The sequence below is a fragment of the Solea senegalensis genome, linkage group LG9 (genome assembly GCF_019176455.1).
Source record: "Solea senegalensis isolate Sse05_10M linkage group LG9, IFAPA_SoseM_1, whole genome shotgun sequence".
Lineage (NCBI taxonomy): Eukaryota > Metazoa > Chordata > Actinopteri > Pleuronectiformes > Soleidae > Solea > Solea senegalensis.
The window spans coordinates 1,581,777-1,603,326 of record NC_058029.1 but is presented as its reverse complement, the minus strand read 5'-3'; the positions used below and the strand labels follow the sequence as shown (position 1 = coordinate 1,603,326).

The window sequence follows — 21,550 nt, the reverse complement described above, 5'->3', positions numbered from 1 at the left end:
GTTCAGCTTCTTAAATGTGAATATTTCTTTGCTCCATAAAACATAAAATAAAAGAAATCATTTCAAATAAATCATTTAAATGAGTGGACGTTTGAGAACCTTTATGGATGAAAGGATAGAGAAATGTGAGGGCTGCGATTCCATCACTAAACATTTGTCTCTACTTTGAAATCAATGATTTAATGATAAAGAATCTTTCATTTGTTCAAATGTCAGAGTTTCAGAGATTAAAGAAATAACTGCCTGTTTTTAATGATGAAAAGAACAAAATGATCATGTGACAACAGAGATGTCTCTTTAATTTCTTCTCCATGTTCTTCCTTCCTACTTTACTTCCGTTTTTTTCATTCCTCCTTTTCATTACTCCTCCATCTTTGAATTCCTCTTTTCCTTCCTTCCTCTCCCTTTTCCCTTCCTGCCTTCCTTCTTCCCTTCCTTTCTTTCTCCTTCCATTTTCTTTCTTCCTGTCTTTTACCTCTCTTCCATTTTCAATTCCATCTTTCCTTCCTTCCCTGATCTGATTTCTTTCTTTCTTTCTTTCTTTCTTTCTTTCTTTCTTTCTTTCTTTCTGGTCCAAAAACAGAGAAATAAAATAAATATCAAATCTTTAAATGATGATGTTTTTCAAACATCTTTGTTTAAACTAAAAAGAAACCTGATCTTATATTTATTCATTCATTTATTCATTCATTACTTACATCTCAGCAGCTGTTATTAATTATTAACAGAAGAAGATTAAATCCTGAAAAGTTGACACTTGTGCTGCACATGTTTTGTCGAGAGTTTACGAGCAGAGGAATTAGCCTGACAGCAGCAGCAGGAGGTGTGTGTGTGTGTGTGTGTGTGTGTGTGTGTGTGTGTGTGTGTGTGTGTGTGTGTGTGTGTGTGTGTGTGTGTGTGTGTGTGTGTGTGTGTGTCCCAAAATAAATAAACAAAAACAAAACACAATCTTCTCATTTGTTATCTGGTGACTTGTTGCCAGATATCTGTCTGTCTCTCTCTGTCTGTCTCTCTGAGCGCTGATAAAACCTTTATTTCCTGAAAAGAAAAGAGAGTTTTGTGAGGTAGAAAAAATGTTGACATCTGTTTTTTTTTTGTTTTTTTTAAAAAAAAACATGACAAAGTTTCTTTAAGGTTAAATTCAAAGGGAAATAAAATTATTGAGACACCACAACAAACAGTTTATTTGTAGACAGATAAAAACAAAGGCAAAGGCATTTTTATTTTATTGTCTGCCAGATCACAAAGACTCTGTTGATGCTGCATGTGTTTTCTACTGGTCCTAAAAAATCTCTTTAATCCTGTTTTGAACCAGGTTTTATTTTAGTATATTAAATACGGATTAAACACATTCTCACTGGTGAAAACAACAAAAAAATAACAGTTTGAATCTGTGCAGAGCTGCAACTAATGATTATTTTCGTAATCCATTCATCTGTTTAATTATTTGGTTCATAAATGTGGAATTAATGACTTTCTCAAATGTCTTACAAACCAAAAAGTTTGAATGATTCCTTTGTTTTATGGAGCAAAGAAACCAGGAAAAACAACGGTGTCACAATTATTGTTCTCCCCAAAAAATGAGAAATAAACAGCCCCTAACATGACTCAGCTAAAATGCTTTTGCTGATTTTTATTTAAGTTTTTCTTTAAAAAATCACAAAATACCATAAGGTTGATGCATCATACTAGTTCAATAACCCTGCTAAACCCGCCCCTTTCAGAACGCTCGGTTTTCGCGCATGGTCCCTTTATATGCAAAGGAGACACAGGCAAACTGCGCACGCATGGCAGCGTGCGCAGAAAACAGCGAGAGTGCCGTCACAGGAAGAGACGTCCTACATAAGGATGGAGCCGAACACTGTCCAACTGTAAATCAGTTAAAAACACTTAGGGGCGAGCTGGCGATCATTGGTGGCGATCAGCGGTGCTGTCCCTAAGTATCCATGTGTCGGAGGTCTGTTCCTGTGACGGCACTCACACATACAGCGACAGTTTAGGCAGCTCGCCGCTGGCGATCAGCGGTGGCGAGCATAAACAGCTGCTTTATGTACTGAACAAATCTTTTTAATTAGGACGTGTCAGAATGGTCAGTTATGAGCTCTGTGTGACCTTTTCTTAACAATGTGTGTGTTTGTACGTCGGTGAAATACGTTCGCTGACTAAATACGCAGTCTGATGCGAAGTGGTGCGAACATACGTTTGCTGACTTGTCGCTGCGAGAGTGCAGGCGAGGGAGGAAGAGCAGTATTATGTCAACGCGGACAGTGGAGCACAGTGTTTTACAGAGGATTTTATATATGAAGCTCATGTGGAAGAAGGTGGAGGGTGGAGTGGCTCAGTGGTTAAGACCCTACCTTGTGTACCAAAGACATCATGGTCGCAAGTTCGATTCCACCCCTGGCTAATTGTACTTGATTCCATTGTAAGTCGCTTTGGATAAAAGCGTCTGCTAAATGACATGTAATGTAATGTAAAGAAGGGATGTTACTGTCACTGAGAAGGCTGTTAAAGTGACGATGATGCAGACCTCTGGCTCGGATGAAATTAACAGTTCGGACAACCACCCCCATGACGTGATCCATTTTTAACGACTTGCAGCACACTGCCTCCTGATGCAAAATACAGTGAAATATCCAAAAATCATCCCCTCCATTTGCGGCTTGCACTTTTTCTCTGAACTTTGTCACCTGCCTTTATCATTGATGGTGCACCATCTGTAGCCAGGCTGACAGCGCAGGACCAGTCCACTCCGACTCTGTCCAACGGAAAATGTCCTTGGCTGTTGTGGCACTTTGCGTTTAAGTGGGCTGTCCAAATCTGTCGATAGTTCCGAAATCCTGTCTGCCACAGTATTCCGCGTCAGGCTAATATTGGCAAAAGCTTGTCGCTTCTCAGGACACACAATATCCGCAGCCGTCAGCAAGCAAGTTTTAACAAACTCCCCCTCACAGTACGGCTTTGATGCTGATGCTATTTTGCTGGCAATTAAGTAGCTGGCTTTCACTGCGGCATCACTGGTCTCTCGGCTCCGGGTGAAAACAGACTTCTGTTTCCTCAGACCTGCCAACAATTCATTTATTTTGTTTCTTCTCAATTCTCTGTGCAATTTTTCGCCATGCTGAGTCTCATAGTGGCGCCGGAGATTATATTCCTTAATCACTGAAATTTGCTGCATGCACACCAGGCACACAGGTTTCCCACTCACATCCGTGAAAAAATAGAGGTCCATTTGTCTTGGAAAATCCGACACTCTGAAAAGCAGGTAATTCCAATAATGATAGAACAAAATGGCACATACAGACCCAAATGCCCTCTGCTGTTAGTTCTGTGGCAGTGTTGTCTACGCTGACTATAACAGTGTGTGTATATATATATATATATATGTGTATATATATATATATATGTGTGTGTGTATATATTATTTTATTTTTATGTATTTTGTCAAATTGCAAATTTAACCCGTGGGCCGGACTGGACCCCCTTGCAGGGCGATTCCAGCCCGCACGCTGTAAGTTTGACACCCCTGCTCTAAACTCTAAACTTTCTCTGCTCAATGATTGAAGAAGATGAGCGGGGAAAAACAAACACTTTTCAGGCTGTATCTCTCTGTCTGTCTGTCTGTCTCCCTCCCTCTCTCTCCCTCTCTCTCTCTACCTCTCTCTGTGTGGGTTGGGTCTGTGCGAGCTCATTTGTTGGCCGCAGCTGTGCTTCCAGATGTTGGACTGTTGTTGCGTGTGATCGCATGTCCCCGTTGCTGCTCACACACACACTCATGTTGCACACCTGCATGCTGCACACATGCATACACACACCTGCAGATGTGGGCGGACACACATGTCCCGGAGCGAGAGCTGCTCCCTCACTAATCAGCTCCATGTTTGACAGAGCCATTAAAGGGTTATTACGTGTTTCCAGCACAGTTGTAGCACGACTCCACTCTAGTCTTTTCCAATTTATAGTTCCTCCTCTGGAGAAGTTCCAGGCGAGCTGAGCTGAGCTGATACTGAGGTTGTTTTCACACCTAATCGTCTCCGCTACACTCAGTACGATTAGGGACTTGGGTTAGGGTGGCGCTGCATCAAGAATGACTGAAAGAGAATACACGACAACAATGAAGAAGAGTACTTGCTCATCTGTGGGTTGTTCTACACTCACATATGTTTACCCACAATGCCCTGCATTGTAGTCCGCTCCCTGCATTTGGTTCACTTGTGGCGAACCAAGACCTATGTTTGTTTTTAGGGGGACCAGAGTTCCCTTCTTTGGTGCGCATTAGAGTTCAGTTGGGTATTCACACGTCCTCAAACCAACCGAAAATTTCTGAGTAAAGCAACAAGGATTCCAGTCGTCAGTGAATAGTCAAAGCCAACAATGTCCAACTGTAGATCAAAGTTTAAGAAGACTCACAAATAGGGATGGAAACGACACAGTCGATTGTTTTCTACATTCTGCACTGTACTACTTAATTTTTTCACCGCGAATGTTACCACCCCACCAGTAAGTTTACTTGGAGAGCTCCACCTTAGCTCCACCTTAGCTCCACCTTGTCCCTGCGAGAGTGCAGGCGAGGGAGGAAGAGCGGTATTATTTCAATGCGGAGGGACAAGTGTGCTGTTGGTGGCTGCACAGTGGAGCACAGTGTTTTACAGAGGATTTTATATATAAAGCTAATGTGCCGGATAAAGTCAGCAAATGTGTGTTTGCGTGTTCGCACCACTTCACATCAGACTGTGGCCAGCGGTCGCCGTATTTAGTCAGTGACCGTATTTCACCGACGTACAAACACACACAATTTGTGGCTATCAGCGGTGGCGATCAGCGATGCTATCCCTAAGTCTTTTTAAGTAATTTTCACAGAGAGTGCCGTCACAAGAAGAGACATCTGACACAAGGATCAAGACCTCGGGACAGCACCACTGATCGCCACCGCTGATCGCCAGCTCCGGAGCACAGACTCAGTCTGATACAGTCACATACAGCGGCAGTTTATGCAGCTCGCCTGCTCGCCAGCAGTGTTTTTCACTGATTTACAGTTGGACAGTGTTCGGCTCCATCCTTATGTAGGACGTCTCTTCCTGTGACGGCACTCTCGCCGTTTTCCGCGCACGCTGCCATGTTGATATTGTCAGAGAACTAGTGGAGGGAGGGGGAGAGGAATGAGGGGAGGGAACAGGAGCTGAGCGAGTGAGCGCTGTAAAGAGGACAAATCAGAAACCCCCTGGAAGAAGTGGGTGTGTGTTTGCCTGTGTCTCATTTGCATTTAAAGGGACCACGCACAAAACAGAGCGTTCTGAAAGGGGCGGGTTTAGCAGGGTTATTGAACTACTATGATGCTTCATCCTTATGGTATTTTGACCAAAGCATGTCACTGACATGTTCATTAGGACACCAGGGAACTATTTTAATGGGGAAATAGGGTATAATATGTCTCCTTTAAAGTTAAAGAAAAAACTGCGTCTAAAGTTAGCCAGACTATCATCTGTGAGTTAAGCTAGCAAAAGGATGGACATCTGCTGTCTAATTCGGACTAAAGTGGTCATATTAACGACTACTACAATACAACTGTCTGCATCATGTATGCTTCATAGAATCATGAAACTGGGAAGATGCTTGTTGCAGATTGTTATTAATTAGTTGCTGATTATTATTGAACAAATGCACATTTATCTTCACGGATCACATTTTTAGCCAATAAAAAAGGAGCGCTATGTTTCATTTACTTTGGGTCTGATAGTAAAGTGTGTGTAAATTCATAAGTCAGCAGAAAGAAACAGGACAAACACTGCAAAAACAAAACCCTTTTTAAATGGTAGATTTATACTGTTAGGATTTTTGAGTTGGAATGTGAAATGGGAGGATTTGTTTTGGCAGAACACATTTCTAGAAGGTAGAAAGTGTAGTTTATTTACTGCATAGTTACATGTATGAAAGTCTGAGAACTTTCCAAATCATGGATGTATGAGGTTCTGTATGGAAAACACTCCAAACACTTAGTTCAAGAAAGAAAAATAAAGCCTCAACTCCTTGAGATTGTTCTTATCAAATTTTTACACTAGCAAAATAATCTAAGTTTAAGAAGAAAAATACCAGATGTTTGTTTTAATAAGACATTTATTCACAGAGAGGGAGCTTTTAATTAACTTCAGATACCAGAAACAAATCCCAACTGCTCCTGGTTTGTGTGTTCACTATTGATGTGTGTTAAGTTTAATGTGTTAAAAAGAATGAAGTTAAATTCATGGATTAGTGTGTGTGTGTAAAAATAAGGCAGGGTTCTCAAACACAAATGACCTGTGGGCCACTGAGGGTCCAGTTTTTTTGGAGGAAAAATATGTTGTAATAATAATATTTTTGTTTTGATATGGAACAATGAATAGCTCACGTGAAGTATTTATGAGGCAAAATTTATATTTTTAATGAAAATTACATGAATGAATTACATGTGGCGGGGCGCATGAAATTGATTGGGGGCCTGAATGTGCCCCGCGGACTGTGGGTTTGAGACCTCTGTGCTTAAAGCCCACATAGACCGGAAGCTCCAATTAACGCTGCGTTTGTGTGTGTGTATCTGCGTCATGACCTCGTTTATGAAACCCTAAAGTTTCAGAACAACAGTTCAGTCACTGCTGAGAAAATAGTGTTGTATTGTTTTCCAGGGCTCTGCGAAGCGGATCGGCACTTCTTTAATTTGATGTCGTCATCAAAAATCCTCACCACTCCTCTCACCACCGTAGCGCCTCCTGGTGTGGGCACTAGTCCGGGCACATCCGGTTGCGTACATTCAACCGCAGAAGAAGAAGAACTACTCTCGTTATAGCTGCTGAGATGCAGAGCATCCACTGTGCCAGAGGGGGAGCTGTGTATCTGAGAGCTGGCCTATCTATTACGTCACTTCCAGGTAGCTGGCCAATCACAGCACAGTGGGAAAGCTCTGGTTGGCTGGCCAATCACAACACAGTCCACATTCTAGGGGTGTGGTTTTGGTCTGAAACAGCGCAGCTGACGAGAGCGTCAGTGAGGAGATATTTTGATCGGCTCATTTGCAGCGATTAGGAGGTTTTAAATCATGAAAACAAGTTCATATATATAAGTAGACCTCCATAACTAACATATATGTGTGACACAAGCATTCTATGTCACCTTTAAATAAATAACAAATGCTTTGAGGAACATAACAGTCTGAAAGGGGCTGTAGATTTATAGTTTATACATTTGTAAACATTTATTTGTTTTATGCAGTAATATATATATTCCAAAGAAAAAGAAGCCTATTTCCAATAATTGATTTATAAACCATACTAGAAAATGACAACACTCCTAAGAATGAAGTGGTTTTTTTTCCCCTCAGTCCTTTAAGCTGCTACAAAATACTTTAGGGTTTTTATAAAGTTGGTAAACATTTCAGTAGAAACATCTAATTACAAGCTTGTAATTCTGTTGTGCTCATGCTAACAACATCAGGCTGAGGTTTTTGGTTCTGGGTTATAAATGTTGGGGTGAATTCTTCAGCACAGCAATTTGTTACCACGTCTAATGACTAAATTGTTTTGCTACTGAAGCTACAGCTCATGCATCCATTTTTTTTTCTTTTTCAAATGTTTTTGTTTGTTTTCTAAAGGGAATTTACACAGAAAGTTCCAGAAAGAGCCTCTGTGTGCAAGTGCTACATTAGCTGCTAGCTGTAGCATTTTGTCAGTAACTGCAGCTATCAGGCTAACTAGCTTAATGATTTACAGGTGTTATACCTACTATCCTAGCAAATGTGTGATGGTGGGGTGAGCTAATCATGCAACAGTGAAGGATTAGATGGAAATAGGAAGTCATGCTATCACTGAGAAGCTACTCGGATCTGGTTCCTGCTGTTGGACGTGGTTTTTGGAAGTCATGGTGCCTTCCAGTTGTAGTCGGAAGTCGTAATTTTAGCTGGAACACCGTCACAAGTCAGATTTCTGACTCCAACTATCCACTACTTTTACTGTTAATTACACATTTTTGCTTTTTTGTTTCACAGTAAATCAGTTGTACACATGTAGCACTGTTTAATTTCTGTCCGTGGACATGCTGCTACGCTATTTCTGGGAGCTAAATGTTGCGTCGCTCTGTTAGTGATTGGTAATGTGATCAATAGCTAACCCAAATATACATTTGCGTTCATATTTTTCCCCGATTTCTCAGTTTGTATGTGGTCAACGAATGTGGAGTATTAGGGCCAAACTGAAGAGAATAAAATTATTGAATCTTTCCAGAATCATTTTGTAATATTACAACAGAACAAAAAAAGTCATATTATGAGATTTTTTTTATTGTTATTATGACAGCAACAGAATGCAGATGTAACCAGCAGTCGACAACTACCGGCCATTTTTTCCTCCACAAAAGAGATGTTTTCTGCCAAGTCTGTGTGATTCTTTCTTGGAAACAGACTTTCTTTCTCTCGCAGTCTTCTCAAAGTCCTGATGCTGTTGATAATGTGGAGCTGATGAGTATTTTCTTTATTTGTGAAGCCCAAATCAAAATATAACTTCACAAAGTGCTCCACAGGTTTGCATCTGATCATCTGAGCTTGAATAATAATAATTATGACTTAATTGTCACAATAGTATGACTTTATTCTCGACGTAAGAGATAACGTAAGAGAACACACTATTAGCTGTGTGTTTAGCATGTAGCAAGAGTTGCTAATGTTAAAGCTAAAGTGGTGGCGACATGGTGCAATTCCTCCAAGAAAAACCTGTTTTTTAAAAAGGTCTTTCAACTTTTTTGAATTGTTTGACTTTAAAGCATGAAACTTTATTTGACTGGCTCGAGCGTAAAGCTAGAACATTTTTTGTTTGATAGGCTGGCGTCAAAGAACGAGGCCCACAATGCAGCTGAAGCCATTTAAAATTGAAAATGTGTGCTTTAGCTCAGAGGCCGAACCGATCCCAACACGGTGAGGTGATTTCCAGCCACGGAGCCACCTCACAGACAAATGTTTGTGATCCTCAATCTGCCAAAACAATGTGGTTTTAGACCCCACGCTCCTGGACCTGCGACTGTGAAACAAACATCATGGATCAGGACACATGAAAGTCTGGTGATCTTTTAGCTTGTCTGCCAAAACAAACACAACTGCTAAAAGCAACAGCCAACTCGAGACGGTCTGTGTTTTCACAGTCTGCAATTTTGCTGAATCATGATGACACCCTGTGTGTGTGTGTGTGTGTGTGTGTGTGTGTGTGTGTGTGTAGGCCACTCCTTTCTTTATAGGCCTGATGGTCCTGGAGGTGCTGGTGGGCCTGCTGAAGTCAGGAGACCCAGTGTACAGCATCAGTGATGGACTCACCTCCATATCTGCTGGAATGTTCTCCAGACTTCCATCGTGAGTGTTCCATTTTTGCTGAGATTGCCGTTTTTTTTCTTTTTTTTTTTAATCAACAACTCATTACTATGACGTCACATTTATGTCAGAGGTCATGAGAGCAATAATAAATGGTCTGTATTCATATAGCACTTTTCTGGTCTTGATAACCACTCTGAAGCTGCTTTACACTACAGGTTTGCCTTATAGTATGTAGATTTGAATATAAATAACACTGACTGTCCCTCCCTGTTCACAGGTTGTTGATGAGGAGCACTGAGCTGACTGCTTACATCTACGTATGGGACCACTATCGCTTGGTGGAACTGCCCTGGGACTCGGCCTGGACCTGGTGGTTCACCTTCCTGGGTGTGGATCTGGGCTACTACTGGGTTCATCGCTTCTCTCATGGTACAAACACATAATCTACATTTCAAGAAAACCACAAGTCCAGTTGCTATATGTTTTTGTGAAAACAATGCCCGACACAGACATATTGACAAGGACAAATTATATACACAGTCAAAAGTGAAGGTTTAAGGATTTTAATGTAATTTATCGTCACTTGTTTCCACACTTTCTACTTCTGTGGCAGTTGTTTTGTTTGCGGTCGTTGTTGTGTGGTTTTACATGGTTTAGGATTCTGATTCCCTCTGCTTTAAAGCAAAGGTAAAATACATTTGACATACATACTACTGGTATAGCACTGTTTGCTGTTGGGAATCTTATTCCCAACTTTTTTAAAGCAACTAGCTGCTAGAAAATTGTGCTAGCATAAATATTGTTAGCACTGCTGGAATACCATGCTGGGATACCATTAATTCCTGGGAATCTGAAAATATGAACTAACTGCACTAGCAACTGTTTTAAAGGCAAAGTGGAATAAGGTAAGGTAACATAAATAAATCAGAAAACCGATTTCCAGCTTTTTTTTTTCTAAACCAAAGTTAGAATAAACTTAACATGAATATTGTTAGGACTGTAGAGAGATGCTAGCTGACTGCACTGGCAATTTCTACCTGTTGTGAAGCAAAGTCAGAATAAACTTGACATAAATATTGATAGCACCATGTGTCCAGATTCAAAGAGGACCAGTTAAGTACCAGTTATTGATTATTTAATCCAACACCAAATTTGTGCTCCTCTCCTGTCATGTAGCTACGTGGTACAAAATACAAACACAAAAAAAGGACAGTACAAAGCGAGCTGATGATAAACGGTAGTAAAATGTTGATTTAGTTGGCATCCCTGCGGGGAGGAGTGGTGAAGATAGCACACACACACATCATGCTTTCCTGGACGTTTGCAGAGGAAGCAATTATTTTTGAGTTACGTCCAGCTGGTTTACGGCTGTGCAGATGTGAGAGGCCGTGGTCTCCAGAGGACTGTGGTCTGAACCCGGAGCTGTCACAGCGACAGTCTGTGAAAAGTCACGGCTCTGCAGCAGCAACATCCCTCAGCATCACTATACTCCAAAATCTAAAAAATATACTGGATGCACTGGATGCAGTATTTCTTAAGTAGTGGCTGGACATCTTAAAAAAAAAAAAGACTCTTTCCATGTGTGTTGGCTGATCCTCGCGCCAGATGCTCAGCTGGTAAAGTGGTATTTATCTGTGACCTGCACCGATGTTTATTTGTGTCAGCAGCACGTCAGGCTGTCCGACGTCGGGTCCACAACATGGTTTTTGGAAGAAAGTCCACTGCCACCGTGTTGATGTTAGAATCTGGTAAAACAGAAGCTGTGTGTGTTTTTTTAAAAGTGCATGGCAACAACTGGCCAACATGATTTTGAGGTCACAGGGAACATCACCTCAGGACTCTCCTGAGTTTTTTTTTAGCTACCACTGCTTTGTTAAAGGGAATTATTTATGCCTAACACGCCTTCTGTATCTTGGCATGTTGGCATTGAAATTATAGTCCACGGTTTCTTTTCTTCTTCTTTTCAAAAGGAAATACAGTAATGATAAGCAAAAACGAGAACAAAAAATGTGAAGGTTCTCAGTCATATAGGTCATGTAGTCTTTAAGTGCTAAAAACGAAGGCCACTGGACTTTTCTCAGGTCCTTGGAGACATTGAACCGCTCACCCAAAAGGCTTCTTCAGTTTTGATTTTGTTGGGCGAGTCTCCTTGGTGGCACCTTGAGGTCTTTAAAGCCGCATTTCCATCACGGTACAGTTCTGTTTGGAATGGTAAAGCTCTTGGTGCCCGCATCAGCAACATATGGAGCGTGATGTTGTATCAGTGCGCCATCAACGAACAACAACATCGAACACAACACACAACAACAGAGCTGCTCGGTTTGTGGCTGAGATGTTGAGCTTTGTATGAGGATAGATTGCCGCCTTTGAAGAAACATCAGTCTCTAGGGAGTGATGCTTTTCTGTTGCCCAATCATCTAACCACCCCTAACACAGTTAGTTTGGTACTATTCCTAATGGAAACACAAAAAACCTTACCAAATTGAGCCGTTCCACTTGGTGGAAACTTGCCACAACAAAACCATCATGTGAATTGTGAGTTCACATGAGCCAAGGTGTTTATTAAATCCTCAAACAAACACAAAGAAGCACCTCTGACAGCCACCATTGATGAAGAAAACGACATGGTCATGGTGATTTTCCAGAAGCGCAGAAGAGAAGAGAGACAGTCTTTGGAGGAAATTGTCAACATCTGTATTATTGGACAGAGAAGACCAATGGTTTGAGAGAGGGGTAAAGGAAGCCATCTACAGTATGTCCATTCAGAGTGACCTTCCAATCATCAGCCACCTACAATGCTGTCTTGAAGGCCCACCTCACCCCAATTCACACCTCGACTTGTTTACCTGCTCATTATTGGTGGACTGCTGACGTGGTTTCCAGATTTTTATGTTTTCTTTATTCGCAGGTTTATATTGGAGGCCTTCAATCACTGATGCAATCTATCCAACTAACTAAAGAAAAATTCCATGCCTGCATTCAGTCTGTGATATCTTAAGAATATATTTGCCACATTACCTCCCTGTTAAACAGTCTTTCTCCACTGGAAAACCAAGTTTCTTCAGTGCTTATTCACCTGCACTAAACTCCATATAGAAAACCTGCCTTTTTAGCCTCTGCTGCCTTGTGTGGTCAGTTTGTGTTACTGAGGTCAATCTAAACAAAGGATTTCAAACACTGAAGTCACAAAATAACACATTTGAAGTTAGTGATGGAGGCAGCTGTGGATCAACAACTCCTGTGTGCTGTGATGTTAAAATCACTGGTTTTCTCTGTGAACTTTGGTGTGGGAGAGTGAGTTCTTTACAAAACTCAAGTTTCCGTTCAGCAATGGCTTCAAAATAGCAAGAACAAGCTGAGGACCCAGTTGTTTTTTGCCATGTGAACATGTTATCTTAGGAATGCCTCCAGAGGTTTTCTTCAAACCTGGCACAAAACATCAGATGAACTCTTTAGATTTGAGTGGTCAAAGGTCAAGATCATGTGGCCTCACAAAACTATTATTGGCCCCTTGAGCAGTAAGTTCCTCCCATGTCAACAAGCAAATGTAATAAGTGGGATACAATTGTGTAGAGTAAAACGGCATTGATAGATGTCGGGGTGGAGATTTAATTCAACTCGGTTTAAAAGCGAATTCTTCCAGCTCGAGGATCAGATCTAGTCTGTGTCAGTGTTCGTATCACTGTGTGTCAGCAGCTTCACAGTGAATCATGTAAATAAATCTCCTCACTCTTGTTTCCCAGGAAACAGGCTAAGCTGCCTTTGTTGATGCTCTGAGGCCCAATGAACCATATGTGTGACTATTTATTAAATTACCATGGTGATGTGTCTTGAATTACGATTTAATGATGTGAGTGTTGCTCTCTGTCGCCCCGCCCTGACCATGCAGAGGAATGACGCTCACAGTTATTATGTGCTTTGTTTCGTTTATTTTTGAACTGCAGAATCGTTTTTTTTTTTTTAAATGTCTCCAGGAAAAAAAAGTTTCCACTCACTTCCATTTCCTCGTCTTCCAGCTCATTGGGGTTGTTATCATGGAACATTGTAGGGTCGTGGATAATTGTCTGGTGCTGTGTGGCTGCAGGATGTGTAAGCTTCTTTTCTTTATTTTTTTTTTGTGGTGCGGTCCCCGCTCCTCATGCTGGTCCTCCCAGGTCATCTCGGTCAACCAGACTTTGACCCGCGGCTCGTTCCTGAGCAAGGCTGAACCGAACAATTCCAAAGTGTGGGATGTGTAATGAAGCAGTGGGGAATGAAACATATGCAGGATGCGGCTAGAACAAGCTTCTCTGCAGTTTAATGGGTGTCAAACTGTCATGTAACAGTGTTTTTTAGCTTTTTTATGGCTCTCATATCATAATTCAGTTCTGCGCTCAGACCGGGTTTTGCATGATCCATTTGTGTCAGGACAGATGAGCTGTAAATCTTTGATTAGTGCACAATAAGGGAAAAAAATACAACGGTAAACTGCAGAAAAAAAGCAGAAGTGACATCCTCTGCTGGGAAATATGAGCACATATTATCCTCGGTGTAAAATATCAGTTTCACTTTGACCAGTTTTATGGCCTCTCTTTCATAGTTTCCCTCTCGTGACTTCCACATGAAAGAGTGGCGCAGAGATAATTAAGTGGAAAGTACGCAGAAAGGCGGTCAGTCGTCTGCACTGATGCCTCCTCTGCTGACGAGACGTGACTGCTTGGCACTCACTCTCGCCAGACACTGTGATCCTGGAGATAGCAGCAGATTGAGAGGAAAGCGAGAGCCACACCAGTCTGCAGGCATTTGGGCCACGTCCAGGATTCTTCCTGCACAGAAGTATCAGTAAAAGCTTGTGGAAAGACTGAATTTGTGGACAATTCTGGGCATTTGGTCTTGAATCTGCACAGAAAAACACCAGCTGTGGTGGAATATTAAACATTTAAATGATGTTTGGGGATATGCAGACGCAGAGAAAGTGAATTCTTCATGTCAATTTTTGTTTGGGTTGTATGAAATGTCCCATATTTTTTGACAGGAAAGTTTTCCACTGCTGCTGTTGAACAAATGTTACGTGATGCATATTTCCTTCAAAGATATTCAGATAGTTCACTTCCGCAACATTATTTATTAGTACCTAGATTCCTGTGCTGCTTGTTTGTGATGCCTTCTCTGCCACTTCACCTGGGTGGAGCAGCTAAGCTAACCGGTGAGTCAGCAGATTAGTTTAATACGGTGTAGAACCTAAAATATGTCCACAAGCCACGTTTCAGCTGCTTTGTTGGAAGTTTAGCTCGTATCTGCTATTTGTAGAATGTATATTATGAACTCAGATGGGTTTATAAGATTCAAGTTTGAACTTTTCTCCCCCAAGTTTTAACTGATACCCTGATTTTGGTGTGGTAAAATGTGGTGTGGTAAAAATGAAGGTTTTATGCTGAAACTTGTGAGTGTCTAGGTTTGATATGACCTCGTCCAATCAAAGAGCAACACATTGAAGAAAGTCCAGGAAGTTCTAGTTATTCTATTACATTTGGTATGAACACACAACAATTCTTCTCATTTCTTTGTAACAAACACATGGGGTCCATAACTTGGCGACTCCTTTTTCCCTGTCAGACACACTAGATATATATATACTGTATATACACACACACGCTATATATATATATATATATACAGTGGGTACGGAAAGTATTCAGACCCCTTTAAATTTTTCACTCTTTGTTTCATTGCAGCCATTTTCTAAAATCAAAAAAGTTCATTTTATTTCTCATTAATGTACACTCAGCACCCCATCTTGACAGAAAAAAAACAGAAATGTAGACATTTCTTCAAATGTATTAAAAAAGAAAAAGTGAAATATCACATGGTCATAAGTATTCAGAGCCTTTGCTCAGTATTGGGTAGAAGCTCCTTTTGAGCTAGTACAGCCATGAGTCTTCTTGAGAATGATGCAACAAGTGTTTCACACCTGGATTTGAGGATCCTCTGCCATTCTTCCTTGCAGATCTTCTCCAGTTCTGTCAGGTTGGATGGTGAACGTTGGTGGACAGACATGTTCAGGTCTCTCCAGAGATGCTCAATTGGGTTTAGGTCAGGGCTCTGGTTGGGCCAGTCAAGAATGGTCACAGAGTTGTTCTGAAGCCACTCCTTATTATTTTAGCTGTGTGCTTAGGGTCATTGTCTTGTTGGAAGGTGAACCTTCGGCCCAGTCTGACGTCCTGTCCCTGCAGCTGAAAAACACCCCCATAGCATGATGCTGCCACCACCATGTTTCACTGTTGGGATTGTATTGGGCAGGTGATGAGCAGTGCCTGGTTTTCTCCACACATACCGCTTAGAATTAACGCCGAAAAGTTCAATCTTGGTCTCATCAGACCAGAGAATCTTATTTCTCATAGTCTGGGAGTCCTTCATGTGTTTGTTGGCAAACTCTCTGCAGGCTTTCATATGTCTTGCACTGAGGAGAGGCTTCTGTCGGGCCACTCTGCCATAAAGCCCTGACTGGTGGAGGTCTGCAGTGATAGTGGACTTTGTGGAACTTTCTCCCATCTTCTTACTGCATCTCAGGAGCTCAGCCACAGTGATCTTTGGGTTCTTCTTTACCTTTCTCACCAAGGCTCGTCTCCCATGATTGCTCAGTTTTCCTGGACGGCCAGGTCGAGGAAGAGTTCTGGTCGTCCGAAACGTCTTCCATTTTAGGATTATGGAGGCCACTGTGCTCTTAGGAAGCTTGAGTGCTGCAGAAAGTATTTTGTAACCTTGGCCTGATCTGTGCCTTGCCACAATTCTGACTCTGAGCTCCTTGGGCAGTTCTTTCAATCTCATGATTCTCATTTGCTCTGACATGCACTGTGAGCTGTAAGGTCTTATATAGACAGGTGTGTGCCTTTCCTAATCAAGTCCAATCAGTTTAATTAAACACAGCTGGACTCCAACGAAGGAGCAGAACCATCTCAAGTACAATCAGAAGAAATGGACAGCATGTGAGTTAAATATGAGTGTCACAGCAAAGGGTCTGAATACTTATGACCATGTGATATTTCAGTTTTTCTTTTTTAATAAATTTGCACAAATTTCTACATTTCTGTTTTTTTTCCTGTCAAGATGTGGTGCTGAGTGTACATTCATGAGAAATAAAATGAACTTTTTTGATTTTTAGCAAATGGCTGCAATGAAACAAAGAGTGAAAAATTTAAAGGGGTCTGAATACTTATTTCTGAATACTTATTTACTTACTAATATGTGTATGTGTATGTGTGTATATATATATATATATATATTCAAAAGTCTTCTATTCTGAACCAGACTGGAACCAGATGGTTTTGGGTGAGCAGGAGACTGACATGGTTCAGATGCCGACGTGTTGTTGACAGGCCTATTGATTCTGTTTACTCTAACCTCATATTGCAAAGCACCGCTAATAGCAGCTCTACCCTTGGGCAGCATCTATATCCAGGCCTGCCTGCCAGGCTGAAGCCATTAATCAGCCAGTCAGCTGTCCATACGCTGATTATATGTGAGGTAATGGAGTTGCGCTGCCGTCGTCTCACCACACCGATTGCTGCTGCTTTGTTACACTTTTAGCTCCGGGGGAAACATCAGAGAATCAGTTAAAGGTCCCATGAAACACGTCATTACTCCTTTAACGTGATTAATCTCCTGTTGAAACTGAACAGCAAGGGACTGGTCCTAAGTTTAACCTCGTCAGTTGGTTGTTGCTGAGAAGAAGAAAAAAAACTGTTGACAAATTGTCATGACATTTAGTTACCCACTAATTCGGCTTTGGATATTTCAGGTTTTTCATGGTTTTAATCCAAATCTTTAATTGTACAGGCTAATCTGGAAATGAACTAGATTATACCTTGTAGTTATTCCAGCTTGCTTTTGACATGAAATGTGTCCTGTAGTAGCTTTTCCATGTTACAAATACACAAGCTTTCCGATCTATCCGGGCTTGGTACACTGGATGTGTCCCCCAGTGGCCTACATTTGATCCAGATATTTGGCCATTGGCTCATCCCTACACCTCACTACATCCTCTGTAGCTGTTACCTGGTATGTTCACCCTCCACCCTCCTGCAGAAAGCTCAACACGGCTCTGCTGTCTTCCATGAGGAGAGGTGGCTGATGTGGATGTTATTGTTTAGAGAGCAGCTCCTCGCAGGGTGTAGGCCAGTGGGCTCCATCAATCTTCACTCTGACGGCCAAGTTCCTGGCACGGCGCAGGTTAGCGGGGGGCAACAAAAGAATCCAGGGCCCCTGCTTGGTTTTGCTGATTCTGTTGGTTTGGTTTTGTCAGGATGTGGGGGTCTCACTCTCGACAGCAGAAGAGCAACAAGTGAAAGGCCTGGGAAACAGCGACATCAACAGTGATCTATAGGTCACCGTCTATAGGTCACCGTCCTCTCGGGGTCTGCTCTAATTGATATTAGCTGAAGGGATAATGTCTTCAGGGTCTCTTTGTAAAGTACAAGAAGAAACTGTCAAAAAGAAGTTAACATTGTTTCTATAGCATGTTTAAAAACAACCAGAAATAAGAATAAGGTAAAGTAAGAAATGTCCTGATAAAATGGACTTATCTTAAAAGGAAGCCAGAGATTTGGGTCTTTAAAGGATAATTAAAAATGTCCAATAGTTGGGGCAGATTTAATTTGATAATGTAAGAAGTTTCATAATTTATGGATAGCTACTGAGAAGACGTGATCAACCTGGATTTTGAGCCGGGTTTTAGGCACACCCAAGAGCAGCTGATTGTGTGACCTCAGTGCTTCAGACCTGTGATTCCCAAAGACTGGGTCAGGACCCACAGATGGGTCACAGTAGATTTTCTGGGGGGTCCCCTAAGAAATTTGCAGTTTTCCCAAACTTTCAGGTCAGATGTGTGTATGTTTTAAATGACATGCCAAGAATGTATGAATTCACATTTTTTAATCTGGGAGGGAAATAGATCTTCAACTTGGAGATTATTGTCAGACGCTGGACTTGACACCAGACGAGATCTGCGACTCAAATTTAAAAGCACTGTCAAAGTGGACACAGAGGCTCTTAGCTGACAGGTGAATGTTGGGGCTGTCGCCGTCTACGTCATTGTCGTCTTCTTCTTCTTCTCTACTTAGAGGCCTGGCATATCTACTGTAGTATTCAGAGTTTATTTGAGTGATATGCACTAACACATTTCTGTGCCACGTTCATGGAAAACTCTTTAAGAAAGACGTTAGGAAATTAGGCCAAAACAATGTTGTTGACATCATACATGTTTATTTCTAGGAAATCTTGGAGACATTTTTTCTTTTTTACAGCAACATAGTGTGGACGGAGTCTGGATGTGAACTGGAAACCAGTTTAACGACTCCCGGCACAAATTGTTGAATTTGTTGCTCTGTATTATATAATTGTATAAACGTATGCTGTGCATTGTTGACATGTGATTGGCTGATTGGCACAGATAAAGAGCCTCAGGTGTCCTGAATACAAATGTGTCCTTTGTAACAGAGCTATAAAAAGCCAAGCGAACTTTTATGTTCTGGTGATTTCCATCATTATAATGAACAGATTTTGTAATTGGGTGAAATTTCATTTAAAAAGCCTTATTACCTCATGCGTCACAAGCTTTTGCACCCTCTGTGTGAGAGCTGTAAGTGGCCCTGACTGGGGTGAGTGTGTAATTTAGTGCGTGTGAATGAGATGTGTGGATAGCATGACGTATGGCGGCACTGGAGGGGGGTTTAACCGGCCGTCCCTCCGAGCTCGGCACTCACTGTTTGGGTTGGCACGCGAACCGCTAGCCCTCCAATTCAAACACTGGAGGTCTGTCCACGGCTCGTTTCCTCTGTGAGTGACAGGACAGCCCACCACTCACAGTGCGGCACATGACGGACGCCGCCCATCCGTGCCAGGTCTTTGTCGCCGAGAGCGATGATTTAGGCAGCTGATTGATGCAAGTGTAAAAGCGTTTCATGAGGTTTGAGTGGTCGGTTTGGATCTCACCCAGCTTCAGTTATTTTTCTTTTGTCTAGTCATACGTTCTTTTTATAGCAGCATGAATTCAAAGCGCATTTTGATAATTATTGGCACTTACTGCAGGAGCAGGATTTACGAGGCTCAGTAGGAATTTGTATGAATTACACAAGCATCGCTCCTGACAATGTTGAAGTGGACGTAAACCGACTTTTAAAGTCTAACTCAGTCATGTTAACGTGACTGATTGTGACATGTGGGCCCTGATTATATGTCATGATATAATTCAGCAACTCAGTTTAAAAAACGTGGAGTATTACGTCACCCGACTGCCAGTCTGTGGACTGTAAAATATATTATTCTTGGTAGAATATTAGAAGAAAGCTACATGAGGTCATTTGCTTTGTGTTCAAGGAATCAGTTCCATGAAATGACCACAAAAAAAGAAAAGAAAAGATCTCGACAGTCTCTGAATGCCGACATTTTTACACCAAAACAACAGAGTTGAATCCAACAAGGTTTGGTATAAGTCAGTCCTTTTAAACTGTACCAACTGACTAATGCCAACACTGAGAAATGATCCACTGTCCTGTAGGTGCATCTTACACCCAATTTCACTTATTTTTGTTCTGCTTGTTAAAAGTTGTACATTTTACCAAATAACAGATCTGGACCAGCCCACTTTTTGACTAAATGAGGTCTTTATTACCTTTATTAACTTTTTTTTCAATTTTAAAGCATTTCCTGACATTTATTTAGGCCAAACAAGTAATCGATTGATGGAGAACAGTGAACAGTACCTAACCCAACACCAGACTGTCAAAAGTCCACGTTAGAGAAACTCAGTTTGTCTTTACAGGGGTTTCGAATCATTGATGACCGCTGTCATTTTTGTGTTGTATTATGCGTCACATCTGTCCATTTCCTCTTATTTGTTCCTGAGAAATCATGAGTTGAGGCTGGAGGCCAGATGGAAGTGCGGTCCTCAGCTTTTTCTCTGCTCTTGCTGGGAATGCAGAGACTCTGTGGCATTGGTTCTCACCATTAACAGGACTTCCCTCCTGAATAGGACCTGCCAAACTATGCAGCGTCCTGCCGAGTCCAGAGATGAGGACATGAGCTTGCAGTGAAGCCTAGCATTTCCTTCTTCCTATCAGTGACAACGAGCATCAATCTTGACCGCCTGTAGTCCTGAACCCTGCCAAGCATGACTCCAGTGAGGAGGAGGGAAAAAAAGAAGCAAACGGCTCAGGCTATTGGAATTAAACAAAGGCTGGATTATACTCTAAATATGTTCATCTCTGATCTCCTTCTACCTCCTTGTCTCCTCTCTCCTACTTTCCTCATAGTTTTTGCTTCCAGTTTCGCTTCAAAATACATTGTCAAACGCTGTATGTGACATTTATCCTTTCACACCACACAAAGTCTAGCAATAACCCTGTTAAATAAGCGAGGTGGGAATTATTTGCTCAGGATCAGTAGTTTTTCCCTCAAATACTTCACATGCTTCACTTCAACTCACACAGCACTCACCTTCACTACTCGGTAGTATGTTTGTTCAGGTGCGACCGACCCTTGACCCTCCAGGTTTTACGACCGCCCGCTGCAGTACAGTTCAAAAGTTTATTAAACGGTGAGAGTCTGACTTGAGAGGAGGCTTTTGAATGATTTCTCAAAATAGAATCTCAAAATCTCACAACCTTTTTTGTGTTTCCACGTTAAACTTAGTGACTTAAGAACTGAGAAAACGGCTGACTTGGCTCTATCACAAAAGCGTCCTAGCGAGCAGAGGTCAAACTCTTTAGTAAAAAAGTCAAATAGAATAAAACAAACCACAAACTGACTCTTGTTATTTATTTAAAGGTGACATAGAATGCTTGTGTCACACATATATGTTAGGTATGGAGGTCTACTTACATATATTAACTTGTTTTCATGATTAAAAACCTCCTAATCGCTGCAAACGAGCCGATCAAAATATCTCCTCACTGACGCTCTCGTCAGCCGTGCTGTTTCAGACCAAAACCACACCCCTAGAATGTGGACTGTGTTGTGATTGGCCAGCCAACGAGAGCTTTCCTACTTTCCTGTGATTGGCCAGCTACCTGGAAGTGACGTAATAGATAGGCCAGCTCTCAGATACACCGCTCCCCCTATGGCAGGGTGGATGCTCTGCATCTCAGCAGCTACAACGAGAGTAGTTCTTCTTCTGCGGTTGAATGTACGCAACCAGATGTGCCCGGACTAGTGCCCACACCAGGAGGCGCTACGGTGGTGAGAGGAGTG

General features: G+C 41.7%; 1 protein-coding gene and 1 long non-coding RNA gene across 2 annotated transcripts in view; one reads left to right on the top strand and one right to left on the bottom strand.

Moving 5' to 3' along the window:
* The window catches only part of agmo (alkylglycerol monooxygenase), a 55,234-nt gene that overhangs the window by 1,911 nt on the left and 31,773 nt on the right, over positions 1–21,550 (top strand). Inside the window, exons 2-3 of the mRNA XM_044033196.1 lie at positions 9,234–9,364; positions 9,603–9,754. Of these exons, the coding sequence (XP_043889131.1) occupies positions 9,234–9,364; positions 9,603–9,754 (283 nt within the window). The remainder of the gene's footprint in view (positions 1–9,233; positions 9,365–9,602; positions 9,755–21,550) is intronic.
* On the bottom strand, positions 19,127–21,211 carry LOC122774146. The gene is made up of 3 exons (XR_006360964.1): positions 21,182–21,211; positions 20,798–20,867; positions 19,127–20,475 (listed from the first exon to the last, which is right to left on the bottom strand). It is a non-coding gene; the product is annotated as an uncharacterized LOC122774146 (long non-coding RNA).